Source organism: Solea solea, chromosome 1 (genome assembly GCF_958295425.1).
Source record: "Solea solea chromosome 1, fSolSol10.1, whole genome shotgun sequence".
Classification (NCBI taxonomy): Eukaryota; Metazoa; Chordata; class Actinopteri; order Pleuronectiformes; family Soleidae; genus Solea; species Solea solea.
In genome coordinates this window covers 40223009-40240723 of record NC_081134.1, presented here as the reverse complement: position 1 = coordinate 40240723, position 17715 = coordinate 40223009, and the positions used below count along the sequence as shown (strand labels likewise).

Below are 17715 nucleotides of genomic sequence, written 5' to 3'. Positions count from 1 at the left end.
TCTTTCCTCAGCCCCAAATCTCTGGCAGCCTTGAAATGTTCCGACGTGTGTGTGTGTGTGTGTGTGTGTGTGTGTGTATCTCTAGGGAAGGGATTACAGTGTGACCAAGTGAGCAGTATGTTTGCGCACTTCATCTCCAAGACCAAGATCCCTTAAACAAAGAGGGGCAGATAGATAGAGAGAGGAAGAGAGAGACAGAGGTGAAAGAGAGATGGGGGGAAGGGGAAAAGGAAAGGCCATAGGATTTTTTTTCTCCCCCCTTTGCCTCATTTACAATGTCTTTTTTAATCCCATGTTACTTTAGATTAATTATAATCCATGTTACATGGCCATGCAAATGCCTCCTATGTGGATTACTTCCACACAGCTTTGTATGTGTGCACTGTAGATGGCGCATGTCATCACCATGGCTCAGGGGCTAAAGCTAAACAATGGCCCTGTCTTGGAAAATGAGCTTGTGAGTCAACCTCACAGATCGCTATCACCTTTGAAATGACTAATAATAATAATAACAATTTTGGTTTGCCAAACTGGAAGAGCACGTAACAGAATGAGTTGTTAAATATTCCATATTATGCTTGTTCACATTCATAATGTTTCCCTTCTCTTTCTATTTGCATACATCTCACAAATTTGCCCAATATGAGATGAGAGTTTTGCCTCTTTGTTTTTTTTTCTCTCTCCCTAGGACGAGATTAAAATACATTAAACATATTAGCATTTTTAATTATGAGCCTGCAGCAATGCCTTTGTGCATGTATGTGTTCTTAGCGTAATGACAGCTTGTTGAATGTCTCGGGCGATTTGTCAAATGTGACAAGGCCATGCTCGTATTTATCTCTCATGAGTACAGCAGCGGGAGATGGAGGAGGAAGGAAGGAAGGGTTGTCATTAAAAAATCAAAAACTACAAGGCAGCTGTTGTTTTACAGTCTTCCTCTCTTCCTCTCCGTCTGACTGTCTCCCTCTCTCCATCCTATTCCATTCCTCCGTCTCTCTTTCTCTCAAGGCCTTTCTCAAAGCAGACACACCCAGCTCTGTCACGGGTTGTAACTCTGTTTGTAGTCACACTCTCAGCTGAATGAAGCTCCCTTTTTAAGGTGTAGGATATAAATACAGTGACATGCTTCAGGATGAACTCCCCTATTCAGCACAAACGGGAACTGTTGTAAATGTCCGTAACCATGGCTACTCCAAAATAAAACACACTCACTCACAAGTCCATTTCTTTTTGTGTACACATCATCTTGCACCACTAGACTTTAAAATCAAAATAACTTCTTAAACTGTGTAGTCAGAAGAGCTGCAACTCCAGTCAAAGATTGCATATGAAACTCGCTCAGTACGTAACATTTGTGCGTCGTTTGTTGCGTAATCAACAACACACTGGCGTTGCATGTGATCCTTAAGTCTGCACTGATGGACACTCACTGTAGCAAGGTTTTATAACCCACTTCCACTCCCCGATAATTGGTTTGGGATGGCACTTAAAGTGGTGGACCTTGTCCATGATCGCAAAAACGTAGTGGAAGTGGGTAGGAAGAGGTTTGTAGGGGGTGGACTGAAAAATCTCCTCTCTGTATCTCACTGTCTCTCTCTCCTTCTGTCCTCTCTGTCTCTCTCTCTCTCTGTCTCTCTCTCTACCTCCCTCCGGCTAGATCTGGACCTGCTGAGTGCTTCAGTGGGAGTTTGGGGTTCAGAGTGTGTTGCTGTAATGTTATCAGGTGACCGGGGGTCAGCCTAATGCGTAACCTCAGAGCACCAGGCCAGTAAATCATGCTGGCCGGCCCACCCTGGCCTGTTTTGGCCAGCTCTCCTTTCTAGATTTACTGCTCCGTAACCTTAGCCAGTCTGCCACAGCTCAGGACAGCTAAATTGAATACTAAATCCAAGCTGCTGCCACCCAGCCTGCTCCCTCTTAATTGACAGTCCCCCACCACCACCACTCTCTGCTCTGTATTTGTGGGTGTTTTTTTTTATTATTATTATTTTCATGAAATGAAATGTCAGGAATGAAATCTACTTGTTTTGCAGCTTGTACAAGAGAAAAAAAAGGAAAAAGAAAAAGAAAAAGGGATTGTATTAGGTACAGTGTGATTATTTTGAAAGCCCGCTCCAAGACGTCATCACTGATGAGGTAGTTCATTTCATTTGAAGTCGTCGTCTGAGAGATAGAAGGATTCAATTATGTGTGTTTGTGTGGAAATATATATATATATGTATACGCACGGTGCAGTTTGCACAAAATGTGTCGCCCTTTCCGACACAAAAGGGCAGATTCAAAAATAGATAGACGGGAAAAGCATTAGCTGCAATGTCGGTCCGTTTTGCCTTTTGAGGAACAATATGAGACAGAAATATCCTGAGGTGTTCAGAGCTATGTGCTTCTGTGTCCTTCTCTAGCTCCGCTTATTCTTCCCCCTCTGTCTCTATGCCTCTCCCTCCATTGTGCTGTACTTCTCTCCATCTGAGCGCCCACATGCATGTATATGTGTGCGCGTATACGCGGCTCCCTAAACATCATTGACAGTTGCAAATAAAGATGGGTGGTGAGTGTGCCGCTTTCTTCCCCCACAATGCAAAAGGGGTTGAATGTCATAAATCACCTTTTGATTTATCTAATCAAGCAAGGTCCTGCTGCATGCAGACATTTGTCACTGGTGGAGTGGGGTTGGTGGTGTCAGGTTTATTCTGCCCCTCCGCTTCACTGGGCTGCAGCTGGTGGAGCCCACATAAGTTTAGAGGGATGGGGGGGGGTGGGGGGGGGGGGTGAAATAAAAAGGACACAGTCATTAAGTGTCGGGTGCAGACTCAGAGACAAAGGAAAATGAAAGTCTACTGAGCTGTCTTGTTCTCTGTCCCGCTCTCTCCCATTATGTCTCTGTAATTATTTCACTTATTAAGGGAAAGAGTATGACTTTAGTTAGAAACTGCAGGTAGTTTGATATTTAAATTTTTCCTCTCTTAACTTTATATGTTGAGATTGGATTGTGCTAGCTATTACAGGCGATTACATCCTTGTAAGAAAAATCTCTACAATTTTGAATGCAATTAAATGCCCCCAAAATAGCTTTATTATTCACACACACACACACACACACACAGGATTTGCCTTTAAAAGGGTTCATGGAGTAGAATTGCTCTCTCAACATTCAGGGCTAACCAACTGTTCTTCTATTTCTGGGTGTTTTAAGTGCTGATAAAAGCACCAGGTCGAAGACGACTCTGCACCAGAAGGACGTATCTCCATGTTGCACACACACATAACCACAACACACACACTACACAAATACACTTACATTCAAAATGACAGTAATCAATGGTGATGTGTGGGCTCTTTCCCAGCCACATTGTAAATGTATTTGCAGTCTCTTGTCCGACAATCGCCTCATCTCCTTTTGCAGGGATGTAATTTAGTTGCAAATTGAGTGGAAGATGGAGGCAAAAATTGAAAGTTGAAATTAGAAATGGTCATAATAAATTTGGGAGGCGGGCGCAGGCTTTGGAAAGGTCAGGTGATATGACAGGTGCTCGCAGCCTGGACCAATCTGAGCAGTGGTGTATCAGTGGCTGTCATGAGGTCCACGATACACACACACACACACACATATATATGCACAGAGACACCCACCCCGAGCCCTGCAGGGGCCATCACAGGCAGAGGAAGACAAGATTACCTCGCTTTTTTGAGCTGCAGAGCAATTCTCGGATGTTCTTGGAAATTCACATTGTGATCATGTGCCCCCCCCCCCCCCCCCACACACACACACACACTTTCTTTCTTCCTTTCTTGCCCCCCCCTCCCTCTCCCTTGTCACTTTCCTTGACAGGCCAATATTTCAGGCTCCAGATATAGGGGATTACAAATAAAATAAGTGGAACGCCTACTTAATGCAACAGAATTAAAATGCATGAACAGGCCAGAGGAATTGATATGCACCCAATACAAACACAAGCCATGAAATAATATGAAATACAAAATGTTTTTTTTCAACCCCCTCTCCATGTATCGGTGCTTTGATTTCCCTTTTTTTCTATTTGTGCATCTAGCCTGAAGCGTTGATTCGCAAGAGTGAGGCTCGCATATTGCCTTCAGTGACCAGACAAGGGAGGGGAGGCAAGAAAGGGAGGAGGGGGAGGGGGGGTGATGGCTTAGGGAGAGAGGGAGGAAGAGAGCAAGCGAGCAGGAGGGAAACAGGGAGTGAGAGTTGCTGTTGTTGTGTCTTTGTGTGGGTAAATTGCAGTGGCAGGAGTACAGCACAGCCCGCATGGCTTGTATCTTAGGATGAAGCTAATGAAAGATTTATCAGCGGCTGCAGCATTTATACAACCAGAGGCTGATCTCTCCACATTGAGCCCTGCTGTTAACGTCACACACGCTTACACACACACGAACGTACACATACAAATAGACACACACACACACACACACACAAACGTAGTGTTGCTACTGTACCACCAGCCGTGACCAAGCCCCGGAAATTTAGCATCTCGTACAGACAGAGGAGTTGTTGAGGCAGCTGGGGAAATGTATATGAACTAATGAAGTGTATAATATTACCATAACATTTAATGTATGTCGTGCTGTGATAATGAGCCTGCCTGAGTTTTCTCCATTTCACATTTCCTCAGGGCAAAAACACATCATTGTTCATGAATGTGAATAATACAGTCTGTTCTTGTATCCATGCTTATGTTGTCTTGTCATCAAATCTTTTTTTCTTTTTTCTTTTTTTTTTTTTTAATTATCACCTATGTCCCATTGAATATTAATTTGGTACACTTGTTAGTCCCTATTATGTTTTGCCAATCTTCTTTTGACCACTTTGTGATCTAAAATAGAAGATATTTGAAATTATTATTTATTAATCCCAGTGCTGTACACATAATTATATGTACTTAATATGTGCTTCATTAGGATTTTGAATTGTTCATAGGGTTCAGTCAGTTGTTTCAAATTGTGCATTTAGATGTGTTTTAAAAAACGTTGAAGCACACATTACACAAATGCAGACGGAATGGAAATAATAACTGATTAATTCATGAGCAGTATTAATTTTTAATGCTTTTATTCTCCATCTGTCTTCTCTTGCTCTCTCTCCCCTTTTACCACCTGCCAGGAGTGATTGCCATGTCCAATGAGGTTGCCGGACCGAACGCTATGGTTAAACATTCCCTGCCACCAGATCGACAAATTGAAAGCCCACCCAAACGGCCCAAGTCTGCAGAGGGGAAGACATCTGCCAATGAGCAGGTACAGCTTTACAGTACATTATAGATAAATTGCCCTGCAAACACTTTTCAAAGTGTTATTGGTGTCGTTCCAAACGACACAAGAAAATGTCAAGTTGCAGTCGGGGGTTTATTATGAACCTCCAACAGTTTTTACCTTGCTAGAGAACAAGTGTATAGCTTTTGCTGCTTAGTGTGCATATATTTATTATGGACATCTGACAGTTCAGTTGGAATTTGAAGGAACTGAAGGCTAATAGCTAATGAGGTGGGTTCTTCATATGCGTTAATTAAATCCCACCTTTGCTGTCACTGTGGGATGAGCTAATGTGAAGAACTGTAAGATGCAGAAATGCTAAGCTAAGCATTAAGCAAGTGCTGAAGCCAGCTTTCCATCAAAGAGTTAAATGCAGCCCAACGTTCCCTCCCTGACAGAGCTTTTTAGCATCAAGCGCAGGAGGCCGGTCTTTGTGTTCTTAAGTGGAATACCTGCACTAGCCTTAAGGCTCCCTCCCGTGCTTCTTTTCCCCCTTTTGCATCTCTTTAAATTATATGTGTTTTTAAATTAGATTATGAAGTATTAGCTTGTCTGGTTCTGGGCCCTGCAAGGAGGGAGGACTTAGTCATTTCAGAAATGGATTCTATTAAGACAGGTGGTGGGGAGGCAGCTATGTTCAGAGTACTCCCTGTAATGAGGGCAAGATGTAGCTTGGGAGAGTACACACCTTTGTCATCTGTAATCTCCTGATTAGAAATTCTGGGCAATCGTGTTTTCTGTTAATAAAATTGTATGAGATGAGACTTAAGTGAATTACATGAAACATGGTTGATCACCATTTTCTGTTTAAATGTGGGCATGGGTGCAGGTGGGGAAGGGTGAGCAATGGGGAAAACCCTGTAAAGATTCAATTTATTTTTTCAAATATGTGGTTATTTTCAACCATAATGGTCGAGGAGAGATGATTCTTGGACATCTTTATCAAACCCTTGTGTGTTTTTAAAAAAAGTGTGGTCATTTCTTTTGTGGATATCTGGCTATACTATTATCTGTATAGAGCAAGAGTGATACCCATTAAGAATTTCAACTTGGTTACCTGAATCACAAGTGATGTACCTTTTTTTTAATATCATTGTATCTCCACTACATATCTATATATGTAGATATTAATTATACCATATTGTTTTTTTTCTCATTTAAAGCTTCAGCAGTGTCCATATTGCAACTATAGCAGTAAAGATGCCAATCGTATGCAGCTCCATGTGATGTCACAGCATTCCATGCAGCCAGTTATCCGCTGCCCACTGTGCCAGGATGTCCTGAGCAACAAGATTCACCTGCAGCTGCATCTCACACACCTTCACAGTGTGGCTCCAGATTGTGTGGAAAAGCTTATTCTCACTGTATGTAAAAGTTATGATTATAAAAAATTATTATTATTTTGTATGTGTGCATGCATTTGCTTGCTTAACAAAGCATATATTTTGTATTTTGAAAAAGCATCACAATGAGCTTGATGAATTTTTTTAATTATACTAAAATAATCATTTTGTTCTTGATAGGTTATTGGACCTGACACAGCAACACCAAATAATATAATGCATCCCCATACTGGACAAGACAAAGGTCCATCTCCAATGGATTCCTCTACCTCTCTTACTGATAGGTGTGGAAAATCTCAAGGTGAGCAGGATATAGCACCTGAATACAATTATCTCTGTTATTAATTGCTGACCAAGACACATTATTTTCATTTAACATAAAACAGGTAATTATGTAGTATATTGTACTTCATACTGTATATCTCTTTTTAGGAAACATCTCAAAGGATGAGCTGACCAATCAAGACAAGAATGAATTGGACCTGCACGGTGAAGAACTCAAGCCCCCAAAGGAGGCCTCAGAGGCCCCAGAGTGGAAGCGAGCCAGTGGATTAGGACAAGATAGCAAGTCCCCTGATACCCTACAAGACCATCTCAGTGAGCTCCAAAGACTCCAACAGCAACAACAGCAGCTCTCCGTATCTGATCGTCATGTCTACAAGTATCGTTGCAACCACTGCAGCTTGGCCTTCAAGACAATGCAGAAGCTTCAGATACATTCCCAGTACCATGCCATCAGAGCAGCCACAATGTGCAGCCTTTGCCAGCGCAGCTTCAGGACATTCCTGGCCCTCAAGAAGCATTTGGAAAATGGTCATCCTGAACTTAGTGAGGCTGAAGTGCAGCAATTAATAGGAAATCTCCCAATGAATGGAGATATAACTGAGAGTGAGGCCAGGGCCTTGGAAGAAGCTCAGGCCTTCGAACATGACTTAGACAAAGATGATGAAATTGACCAGGAAGAGAAGCCTAGTCCTACAGGAAGTGACAGTAGCTCCCTGCTCGATGACATGGGAGCAGAACCAAAACGAACCCTACCCTTTAGAAAAGGTCCAAATTTTACAATGGAGAAATTTTTGGATCCTTCCAGGCCTTACAAGTGCACAGTATGCAAGGAGTCCTTCACCCAAAAGAACATCTTACTTGTTCACTATAATTCCGTGTCCCACCTGCATAAATTAAAGAAGGTACTTCAAGAAGCTTCAAGCCCAGTCCCACAAGAGACAAGCAACAGCACTGACAACAAACCATTCAAATGCAATGTTTGCCATGTTGCGTACAGCCAAAGTTCAACTCTTGAAATTCACATGAGGTCAGTACTCCACCAGACCAAAGCAAGAACAACCAAACCTGAAAGCAGCAGCAGCAGCAGCATCTCTGGTGCTAGTGGTCCAGTACCTGCAAAAAGTCCTGCACCGAGTGCACAAGGGAACAACAGCAACTCTGATACTGCTAGAAGTGTAACACCCTCTGCTAACAAAGAAAACACTGTGGATCCCAAAGAAGCTAACAGCAGCAACAACAGTAAACAAACAACGACTACTGACCATGTGTCCGCACAAGCAAGCAGCCACCAGTCAGCTCAGTCCTCAGCTCAACTGCAACTGCAGCTTCAACATGAACTCCAGCAACAAGCTGCGTTCTTCCAGCCTCAGTTTCTTAATCCAGCGTTTTTCCCCCATTTTCCAATGACCCCAGAAGCACTGCTACAATTTCAACAGCCCCAGTTCCTTTTCCCCTTTTACATCCCTGGAGCTGAGTTCAACCTGAGTCCAGAGCTTGCTCTGCACTCAGCAGCAGCTTTTGGAATGCCTGGCCTTACTGGATCATTTCTCGAAGACTTGAAGCAACAGATGCAACAGCAGCACCAGCTGCAGCAGGCTCAGGCACAGCAACAGGCTCACCAACAACAGCAGCAGCAACAACAGCAAGCTGCTCAAACACAAATTCAGCAACATAAAAATCAGCAACTGCATAACCACAAACCCAAGATTGAGTCAAACTCCATCTCAGTTTCAGACATTCAGATGTCAAGAGAGGCAGAGGACGCTGTCGAAAAACAAGAACAAAGAGCAAAGATGGAAAATGGAGGTGATGCAGTAAATGATGTAGGAAAAGACAACAAAGATTCTAAAAAGTCAAAGTTCTCAGAACCGTTGATTCCACCACCACGTATTGTGTCAGGGGCCAGGGGCAATGCAGCCAAAGCATTGCTAGAGAATTTTGGTTTTGAATTAGTTATTCAGTACAATGAAAACAGACAAAAAAACCAAAAGAAAAACAAAGAAGGAGTTGAACAAACGGAACTGAATACTGATAAGCTTGAGTGTGGAATGTGTGGGAAGCTCTTCTCCAATATGCTTATTCTCAAAAGCCACCAGGAACATGTGCACAGTCACTTCTTTCCATATGTGGAGCTTGAAAAGTTTGCCCAGCAGTACAGAGAGGCTTATGACAAACTCTATCCAATAAACCCTGCTTCGCCTGAGCCTCCACCACCACCACCTCCTCCTCCTCCTCCGCCACCTCCTGCTCCTGCCCCAGTGACGGCTCCTCAGCCTCCTTCTACATCAATGACCAAGCCCCAAACCCCAGCAGCTTCACCAGTTCCTGTTCATCATCAGACTCCACATCAACCATCTCACCAGACACCATCATCCCAACCACCACCTCCTCCTCCACCACCCTCTGCCCCCCCTGCACCTCCCCAAGTACAACTTCCTGTTCCCTTAGATCTGCCTCTTTTCCCACCTCTAATGATGCAGTCTGTCCAGCACCATGGCCTGCCACCTCAGTTGGCCCTCCAACTGCCTACCATGGACTCTCTTTCCACAGACCTTACACAGCTCTGTCAGCAACAATTGGGCCTTGATCCAAACTTTCTCCGTCAGTCTCAATTTAAGCGACCTCGTACTCGAATCACTGACGACCAGCTTAAGATCCTGCGTGCCAATTTTGACATCAACAATTCCCCCAATGAAGAGCAAATTCAAGAGATGTCAGAGAAATCTGGCTTACCCCAAAAAGTCATAAAGCACTGGTTCCGTAACACCCTCTTCAAAGAAAGGCAGCGGAGTAAAGACTCTCCCTACAATTTTAATATTCCTCCTATTACTACATTGGAGGATATTCGAATAGAGTCCCAGCTCAATGCCCATGACTCTTACAGAACTGAGTCAGCCCTCAACAAGAGGTCTTCAAGAACCAGATTCACTGATTACCAGTTAAGGGTCCTTCAAGATTTCTTTGACACTAATGCCTATCCAAAGGATGATGAGATCGAGCAGCTTTCCACCGTGCTTAACTTACCAACCCGAGTCATTGTAGTGTGGTTCCAGAATGCCAGACAGAAAGCCCGCAAAACCTATGAGAACACGGCAGACTCTAAAGATAATGAGAAAAAAGAGCTAACCAATGAGCGATACATCAGAACCAGCAACATGCAGTACCAGTGCAAAAAATGCAACATTGTGTTCCCACGCATCTTTGACCTTATTACTCACCAGAAAAAACTGTGTTATAAAGATGAAGATGAAGAATGCAATGAGTACAGCACCTGTGACGAATACTTAGATTCTTATGAGCATGGTCTAGGTAAGATGAACCAACCTTTAGATCTACCTAGACAGTCCCAAACAAGTACTGCCACCAGTTCTGGCTCCAGCTCTCCTGTCATGGCTTCTCCTCGTACCAGTATGGGGAAAACTTCTCCCAAGCCAGACATTAGCCCTGAGAATGAACTCAAACAAACTGAGACTGCCTCATCACCAGTGATCAAGTCACTACCAGAACCAAGACCGTCTAAAGCTTGCACGCCTCAGCCACCACCACAGAAGGCTCCCCAGCCACAAATATCAAGACCCCATTCCCAGCCACAGGCAGCTGCAGTGCCCTCAAGTCCACTCTCCTTGGCCCTTTCCTCACTAACGAACAGTCTCCCCCACCAAATGCTTCAGTACCAGTGTGACCAGTGCAAGATTGCATTCCCTACTTTGGAGCTATGGCAGGAGCACCAGCACATGCATTTTTTGGCTGCCCAAAACCAGTTTCTTCACTCTCAGTTCATTGAAAGGCCAATGGACATGCCCTATATGATATTTGACCCTAACAATCCCTTGATGGCTAGTCAGCTATTATCTGGAGGCCTTTCCCAAATTACCTCTCAGGGTAGTGCTGGTTTGGCCTCTGCATCAGGCTCTGTATCAATGAAGAGGAAACTAGATGACAAGGAGGAAAGTGCTAATGATAAAGATGGTGGAAATAGTAGTGAAGAGCAACACAGAGATAAACGTTTGAGAACCACCATTACACCAGAACAACTGGAGATTCTCTATGACAAATACCTACTTGACTCTAACCCAACAAGGAAGATGTTGGACCACATTGCACGAGAGGTTGGCTTAAAAAAGAGAGTTGTGCAAGTTTGGTTCCAAAACACTCGTGCAAGAGAGAGAAAAGGGCAGTTTAGAGCTATAGGGCCCTCCCAGACCCACAAAAAGTGCCCCTTTTGCAGAGCCCTGTTTAAGGCTAAATCTGCTCTAGATAGCCACATCCGATCCAGACACTGGCATGAAGCTAAGCAGGCAGGCTTTAGCTTACCACCAAGTCCACTGATGAATCAAGACAATGAAAGAGGAGAAAGCCCAAATAAGTATAGTTACTTTGACTTCCCACAGCTGCCTACCAAGACTGAGCCAAATGAGTATGAGCTGCCTACTGCATCCTCAACTCCACTCAAACCATCAGAGACACAATTAAAAAACTTCTTAAGCCCTTCATCCTTAAAAGCTGAAAACTGTGATGAAATTGAAGGGCCAAATATAAATTCAGCAGAAGCTTCATCTTATGATCTCAGTAAGATGGACTTTGACGAGACATCATCAATTAACACAGCCATAAGTGATGCAACAACTGGAGATGAGTATAATAACAATGAGGTTGAGAGCCTCACTGCCAATGGAGGTGACAAGCTGAGTGACAACAAGAGTGGCCTGGTGCCAAATTCTGATAGTGGCAGTGACCGATTCCAATTCAGCATGGTTAGCCCTGCCCTTAGTTTTTCTGGAAGAGACTGTGACTCTTATATGAGCTCCAGGGATGATGACATGGATGACTTCAATGACCGTAGTGAATCATCAAGCCTAGCCGATCCCAGTTCCCCTAGTCCCTTTGGGACAGGTAACCCGTTCGGCAAGAGTGGAAAAGGCAACAGTGGAGACAGACCAGGCCACAAACGATTCAGGACACAGATGAGTAACCTGCAACTTAAAGTCCTTAAAGCCTGCTTTAGTGACTACCGCACTCCTACAATGCAAGAGTGTGAAATGCTGGGCAATGAGATTGGACTCCCAAAGCGTGTTGTCCAGGTGTGGTTCCAGAATGCCCGTGCTAAAGAAAAGAAGTTCAAAATTAACATCGGAAAGCCATTCATGATAAGTTCAGGCTCACCAGACGGTCCCAGGCCCGAGTGTACCTTGTGTTGTGTAAAGTACACAGCCCGGATGTCCATCCGAGACCATATTTTCTCCAGACAGCACATCGCCAAAGTGCAAGAAACCTTGGGAAACCAGGTGGATAGAGAAAAGGACTACCTAGCACCAACCACTGTCCGTCAGCTCATGGCGCAGCAAGAGCTCGACCGTATGAAGAAAGTTGGAGAGGGACTCAGCATGCAGCAACAGACTGCAGTGGACAACAGTAATGCACTTCATGGTCTCAGCCTACCTTCAGGCTACCCAGGGTTATCTGGCCTACCACCTGTGCTGCTTCCTGGGGTCAATGGGCCATCATCACTTCCTGTTTTCCCACCCAACACACCCGGTGAGTTAGTATGACGAATGGTTTAACAAATGTTGATAAAAAAAAAAAGACAGACTCTTTATGCTTTATGAACTGAGCTATATCATGCACTATTTTATTCTACTGTACTACTGGCTTTTCTGTATCACAGTGGTGTTTGTCAAAAAGTTTTATTTTTAAACTATTGGTGGGTGTTAGTGCATGTCTATTGTCATCATCAGAGTTGACCTGCTAATTGATAATTCAGATATTTTTTACAAGACATGTATCTTTATCATGGCTTTTGTCTTTGTTTTTCCCCTTATTGTATGTTTGTTATGTTTATATTGTAATACAGTATATTGGCAAAGTGAAATTATCATAATGCGCATGTGACAGTTTTGATCCATAACAAAATCTTGATAAGAGAGATAGTCAGCCAGTGACAAATTTAACATCTTTAACTTGCTTTAACTCAAACAGTTTTTCTTAGTGAATTGGAATTGACTATTTAAATATTGAATATTTCCATATTTATATACCACTGTATTTCAGCTTTAGCGTCTCCCGGTGCTGGCATGCTTGGGTTCCCTACACCAGCCACCCCCTCTCCTGCCATGTCTCTCAGCACTACCCCAACCAAGACTCTTCTGCAGACTCCTCCTCCACCTCCTCCTCCTCCTCCTCCTCCTCCTCCCTCCACACCTTTGGCAGCAGTTAATCATACAGAGCAGCAAGGCAAAGACACAGAGAGAGACAGCAGCAAGAAACAAGGTGATAAGTCAACTCAGATGAAGGTGAAGGAACGAGAGAATGAGAGCGGCTCACCCCCTGAGACCCCTAGCATGGCCAAGATAAGGGAGAAACCATCTCCAGCTCAAGGGAAACCAGGAAATGAGACTCCACTGGATGCCGCACAGCTTCAGGCACTTCAAAATGCTCTTGCAGCAAGTGATCCCACTTCATTCTTTGGGGGGCAGTTCTTGCCCTATTTTCTTCCTGGATTCCCCAACTGCTTCTCTCCCCAACTTCCTAGAGGGGTCCAAACAGGGGGGTACTTCCCACCAATGTGTGGGATGGAAAGCCTGTTTCCATATGGCCCAGCAGCAGTCCCACAAGCTGCCATGGCAACTGGACTCTCACCAACCGCTCTCCTGCAGCAGTACCAGCAGTCCCTTCAAGATTCACTGCAGAAACAACAGCAGCAGCAGCAGAAACAACAGCAGCAGCAGCAAAAACAACAGCAGCAGCAGCAGAAACAACTTGAGCAACTGCAGAAACAACAACAGCAGCAGCAGCAGCAGCAGAAACCAACCCCTGTGAAGACACCCCAGCGCATAAAGAGCACCACCACCAACTTGTTCAAACCAAAAGATGCTATAGATGCTAAGGATGACACCAACAAAGGCTCTTCAATAGAAAGCACAAAAGAAGAACCCAAAATAGATACCAAAAGTAACATGGATTTACAAGAAGCTTTTATCGTACCATCTGTCAAGCATGAGTTTATATGCAGGAAGTGCCAGATGATTTTTGCTGACGAAGATTCAGTAGTGCATCATCAGAAGTCCTTCTGTTACTTTGGACATCCTTTTACTGATCCGCAAGAGACAGTGCTTCGAAAGGCAGTGAGCAACTATACTTGTGTTGCCTGCAATGTGGTTGTTAACGGGAATGAAGCACTTGGCCAACACCTTCAGTCGAGCTTGCACAAAGAGAAAACAATCAAACAAGCAATGAGAAATGCCAAAGAGCATACTAGATTATTACCTCACTCTGTCTGCTCCCCTACTCCTAACACCACATCTACCTCGCAGTCTGCAGCTTCTTCTAATAACACCTTTCCTCATCTCTCTCGCTTGTCCATGAAGTCCTGGCCAAATGTCCTGTTCCAGGCCACCACAGCCCGGAAAGCTGCTTCCTCCTCCCCGTCTGCCTCTCCTCCTCCCCCCCTCTCCTCACCGTCAACGGTTACCTCAACTTCCTGCAGCACCTCAGGGGTTCCAACCTCACTACCCACCGAGAGTTGTTCAGATGAGTCTGACAATGAGCTAAGCCAGAAGCTGGATGATTTAGAAAATGCGTTGGAAGTCAAGGCTAAGCCGGCCTCTGGCCTAGACGCGAGCTTCAGTAGTATCAGAATGGATATGTTCAGTGTGTAGGAGTGACAAAAGGATCCCTTGCTCAAAGAAAAAAATAAGACTTTTTAAACTGCAGTTCCAAAGTCTCTCTTAACCCAAAAAAAATTACAGTACCAAATGATTGACTCAGGATTGTTTTTCCCATATTGATATGCTGGCAAGATATTGATTGATTTTTGTTATGGACAGAACTGTTGCAGATGCTTGACTGAGCTTATATTGTATACAAAAACATGGAGTAGGAAAAAATCCCACAGGCTCCCTTGAGGAGCTTGTTTCAAGCCAAAAACTCTCACGATAGCAAATTGCACCTCAGCTGGATTGTTTTCCAAATGCTAGCATGTACTGTATGGGATGACGATCCAGAACCCTCAAAGAGAATCTCTCTTAGTTTAGATAGGTGTAATTCAGTAGCTTTAAATTCTCAGGTCAGAACATAACATTTCTCATTTGTTAAAGCAGCAACAAGCCTGGGTATACTTGGCTTATAACCAAAACATGTCAAGCTTTATCGGACGCATTTCCTTGATGTGTATAGAGTACCAAGAGACAATATTACTGTTACAATGGACGATGTGCATATCCTTTTAGTTTTGCCCTACAAAGACAGTATGGTTTTGCCACTGAGGGAATATAGAATGGTGAAGTAAATGTGTATGATGCCCCTGTGTTTGCCAGTTTGTATTTCAACAAGCTGTATCTATTTCCCACCCCGTTTTTTCCTTTTTTTCTTGTAGTATATACTAATCTGTGCCAACTCTTACCTTCTCACTTTTACCTCTGCTCACACCCTTTTCTGAAGAGGTAATAACTCTAGTTTTGATAGACTCTCTCGGATTATGTGAATATAACATTTTTCATTTGTGAATTGCTGTACTGTTACGGTACCTGCTTGTGTCTGGACTATAGTGCACTTATTTTGTTTTTGTTTGACTTTTTATTATTTGAGTAGGCCATTTGTTAATTTAATAGATTTTTTTTTCCATTTGTATGTATGTATGTTTGTATTTTAATTATTATTTGTGTCTATTGCAGCAGCATATTTGTTACAGGATTGATGCCTAACAATCTAGAGACCTATTTAATTGGTGCATCCATGAAAGCAGTACTGTATACTTGAAAATGTTAAGGTACAAGTTGGTCACAATGTTAAAAAAGAAAAAAGAAAAAAAAAGGTATGATTATTTGCTATACGTTTGAAAATATGCTGCTTTAAAAGGGGGACAACAGCATTTGTGTTGTATATTAAAAACATTTTCATGTACTTGTAGGACTTAAAACAGTGTTACATGTATACACACGTTTATTGCATAGGTTAACGTCCTCCCATCAATTTCTCTGGGCACTTCTGATGATCTACAGTTTCAGTCAACATTTTTATTTTTCCACTTTCAGTGATTTCAACATTGCAAAGTATTACCTTACAAAGTTTGCTGCTACTGTGTAATGTTATTTTGCTTGCCATAAATTCTCTCAACTTTCTAACAGACAAAAATACTGATCCATTAATTGCTTTGCTTTGCTTTTTTTTGTTTTTTTTATTTTGTTATTTTGCTGTGGAACTAAGAATGTGAAAGCTGTCAAAGGGTGTTCAATTTTTTACGAATCACTTTCTAGTTTGGTAATTGAAACCAATGTGATTCATTCCAAAGTAACAGAAGGCTATTTGTATGAAAGTAAAAGGCTTGTGAACAAAGAAAGCTAAGCTGTTGTACATATTCGTAGTTGGCTGTGCATGGTACAAATTTATTAATATGAAGAAATGCAAAAATGTATTGCTTTTGGTATTTCCTATTCTGAGATGAGCAAGTAGCATGTAATGCAACTGTTTGACAGGTTAAATCAAATCATGCTTAGTTATTGTTTCAAACAATGAAATCAAGTAACATTTCCTTTTATGTTTTATTATTGTAAAGGTGTTCCTTTCTTTTCCAAAGTTTTAAAGCAAAATGTCAGTTTTTAATTTTCTGCGTGAGCTTTTTAAATGTCATTTTTTGGATTTTTAGTATTTTAACATTTACTTTATTCCTGAAGACACTTTTCGATTGTGTTTCATAAGAGACATCCTGGCCTCCCAAGGTGCAATTCTGCCATTGTACAAAGATGAGCGACTGTCCTGATTCCAAAGGCTTTCACAACTCTGGCTTTTTTGCCTTTCCCTACTCTGTGGCTCAGCATTAAAAGACTGAACTGTCAGCTAGCATCATGTGCTAAGATGTTAGCATCAGACAGGACGCTTTCCACACCAAGGACTGGTAAAAGCTAACAAACCAACAAAAAGGATGGTCCAACAATATAACTGTACATAGATATTGCAACTGCACAGCAGCCAAAAAGAAAAAAAAAAGAACTTTTTAAAACAAATGGATGGATTGTGTCATGTTTGTGGGGACAGCCTTCAAAAGGTTGAAATTGGAATTGTTCTTCTGGATGTCAAAGGGATTTTCATGGCGCAATCATATCCTACACAATATGTACTCTTCAACATCTGGGTTACATAGGAAATGCACCCTGAGGTTTTAATAAGAAGAAGCCCCTATGGCTAAAACTTTAAATAAACTAAACCAAAAATGTTATTGATGTTTTATATATAGAGAGTAGTCGCATTAGTTTTTGTTACTGTACTGTTTGAGGTCTCAACTGTACCGTATCACGGTAATAACATGGTTTTGAAACCGTTTTTTTATTTTGTCACAGACCTGTTGTCATAGTTGAAATGACGTTTATTGTAGATGGTATTTGAACAACTTCTGGAAATAGTTCATCAAGTATGTTTGTTGCTCATTGTTGTGATACATTAAAAACTGTATCTGCAAACCAGTTTGATTCAATCACATGCTCTTTATTTATTTATCAGGTTTTTCATGTTGTTGTTGTTGTTGTCTCAGTCTCCCCAGCTTGTCTTCCTCACATATGTAATATTTTGCAATCAGTTTAAAATTATACAAAAAAATATAATCACATTTGGCTTTTAAAAGTTTTAAAAGTCATGCAGTGCTTACAATTTATGACCAAAATGTATTTTTTCATATTAAAGGATAACGTACAGTATATTGGCTTGAATGGCACCTGTTGACGACGATAGATCAGTGTGAGAGTGCGTTGTCTTTCAACTTGAACATACTGACGCTTAATCCCATGTTGCTTCTGACAACTGTGCTGGCAGTGTGTGAATGGGAATGAAA

General features: G+C 42.4%; 1 protein-coding gene across 2 annotated transcripts in view; it reads left to right on the top strand.

The window, feature by feature from the left end:
• The window catches only part of zfhx4 (zinc finger homeobox 4), an 83182-nt gene extending 65832 nt beyond the window's left edge, over nt 1-17350 (top strand). For both annotated transcript variants that reach the window (XM_058633596.1, XM_058633587.1), the window contains exons 8-12: nt 5120-5253; nt 6432-6632; nt 6792-6912; nt 7044-12431; nt 12945-17350. In XM_058633596.1, the coding sequence (XP_058489579.1) occupies nt 5120-5253; nt 6432-6632; nt 6792-6912; nt 7044-12431; nt 12945-14551 (7451 nt within the window). In that variant the 3' untranslated portion in view covers nt 14552-17350. The remainder of the gene's footprint in view (nt 1-5119; nt 5254-6431; nt 6633-6791; nt 6913-7043; nt 12432-12944) is intronic.
• Nucleotides 17351-17715: the final 365 nt, after the last annotated feature.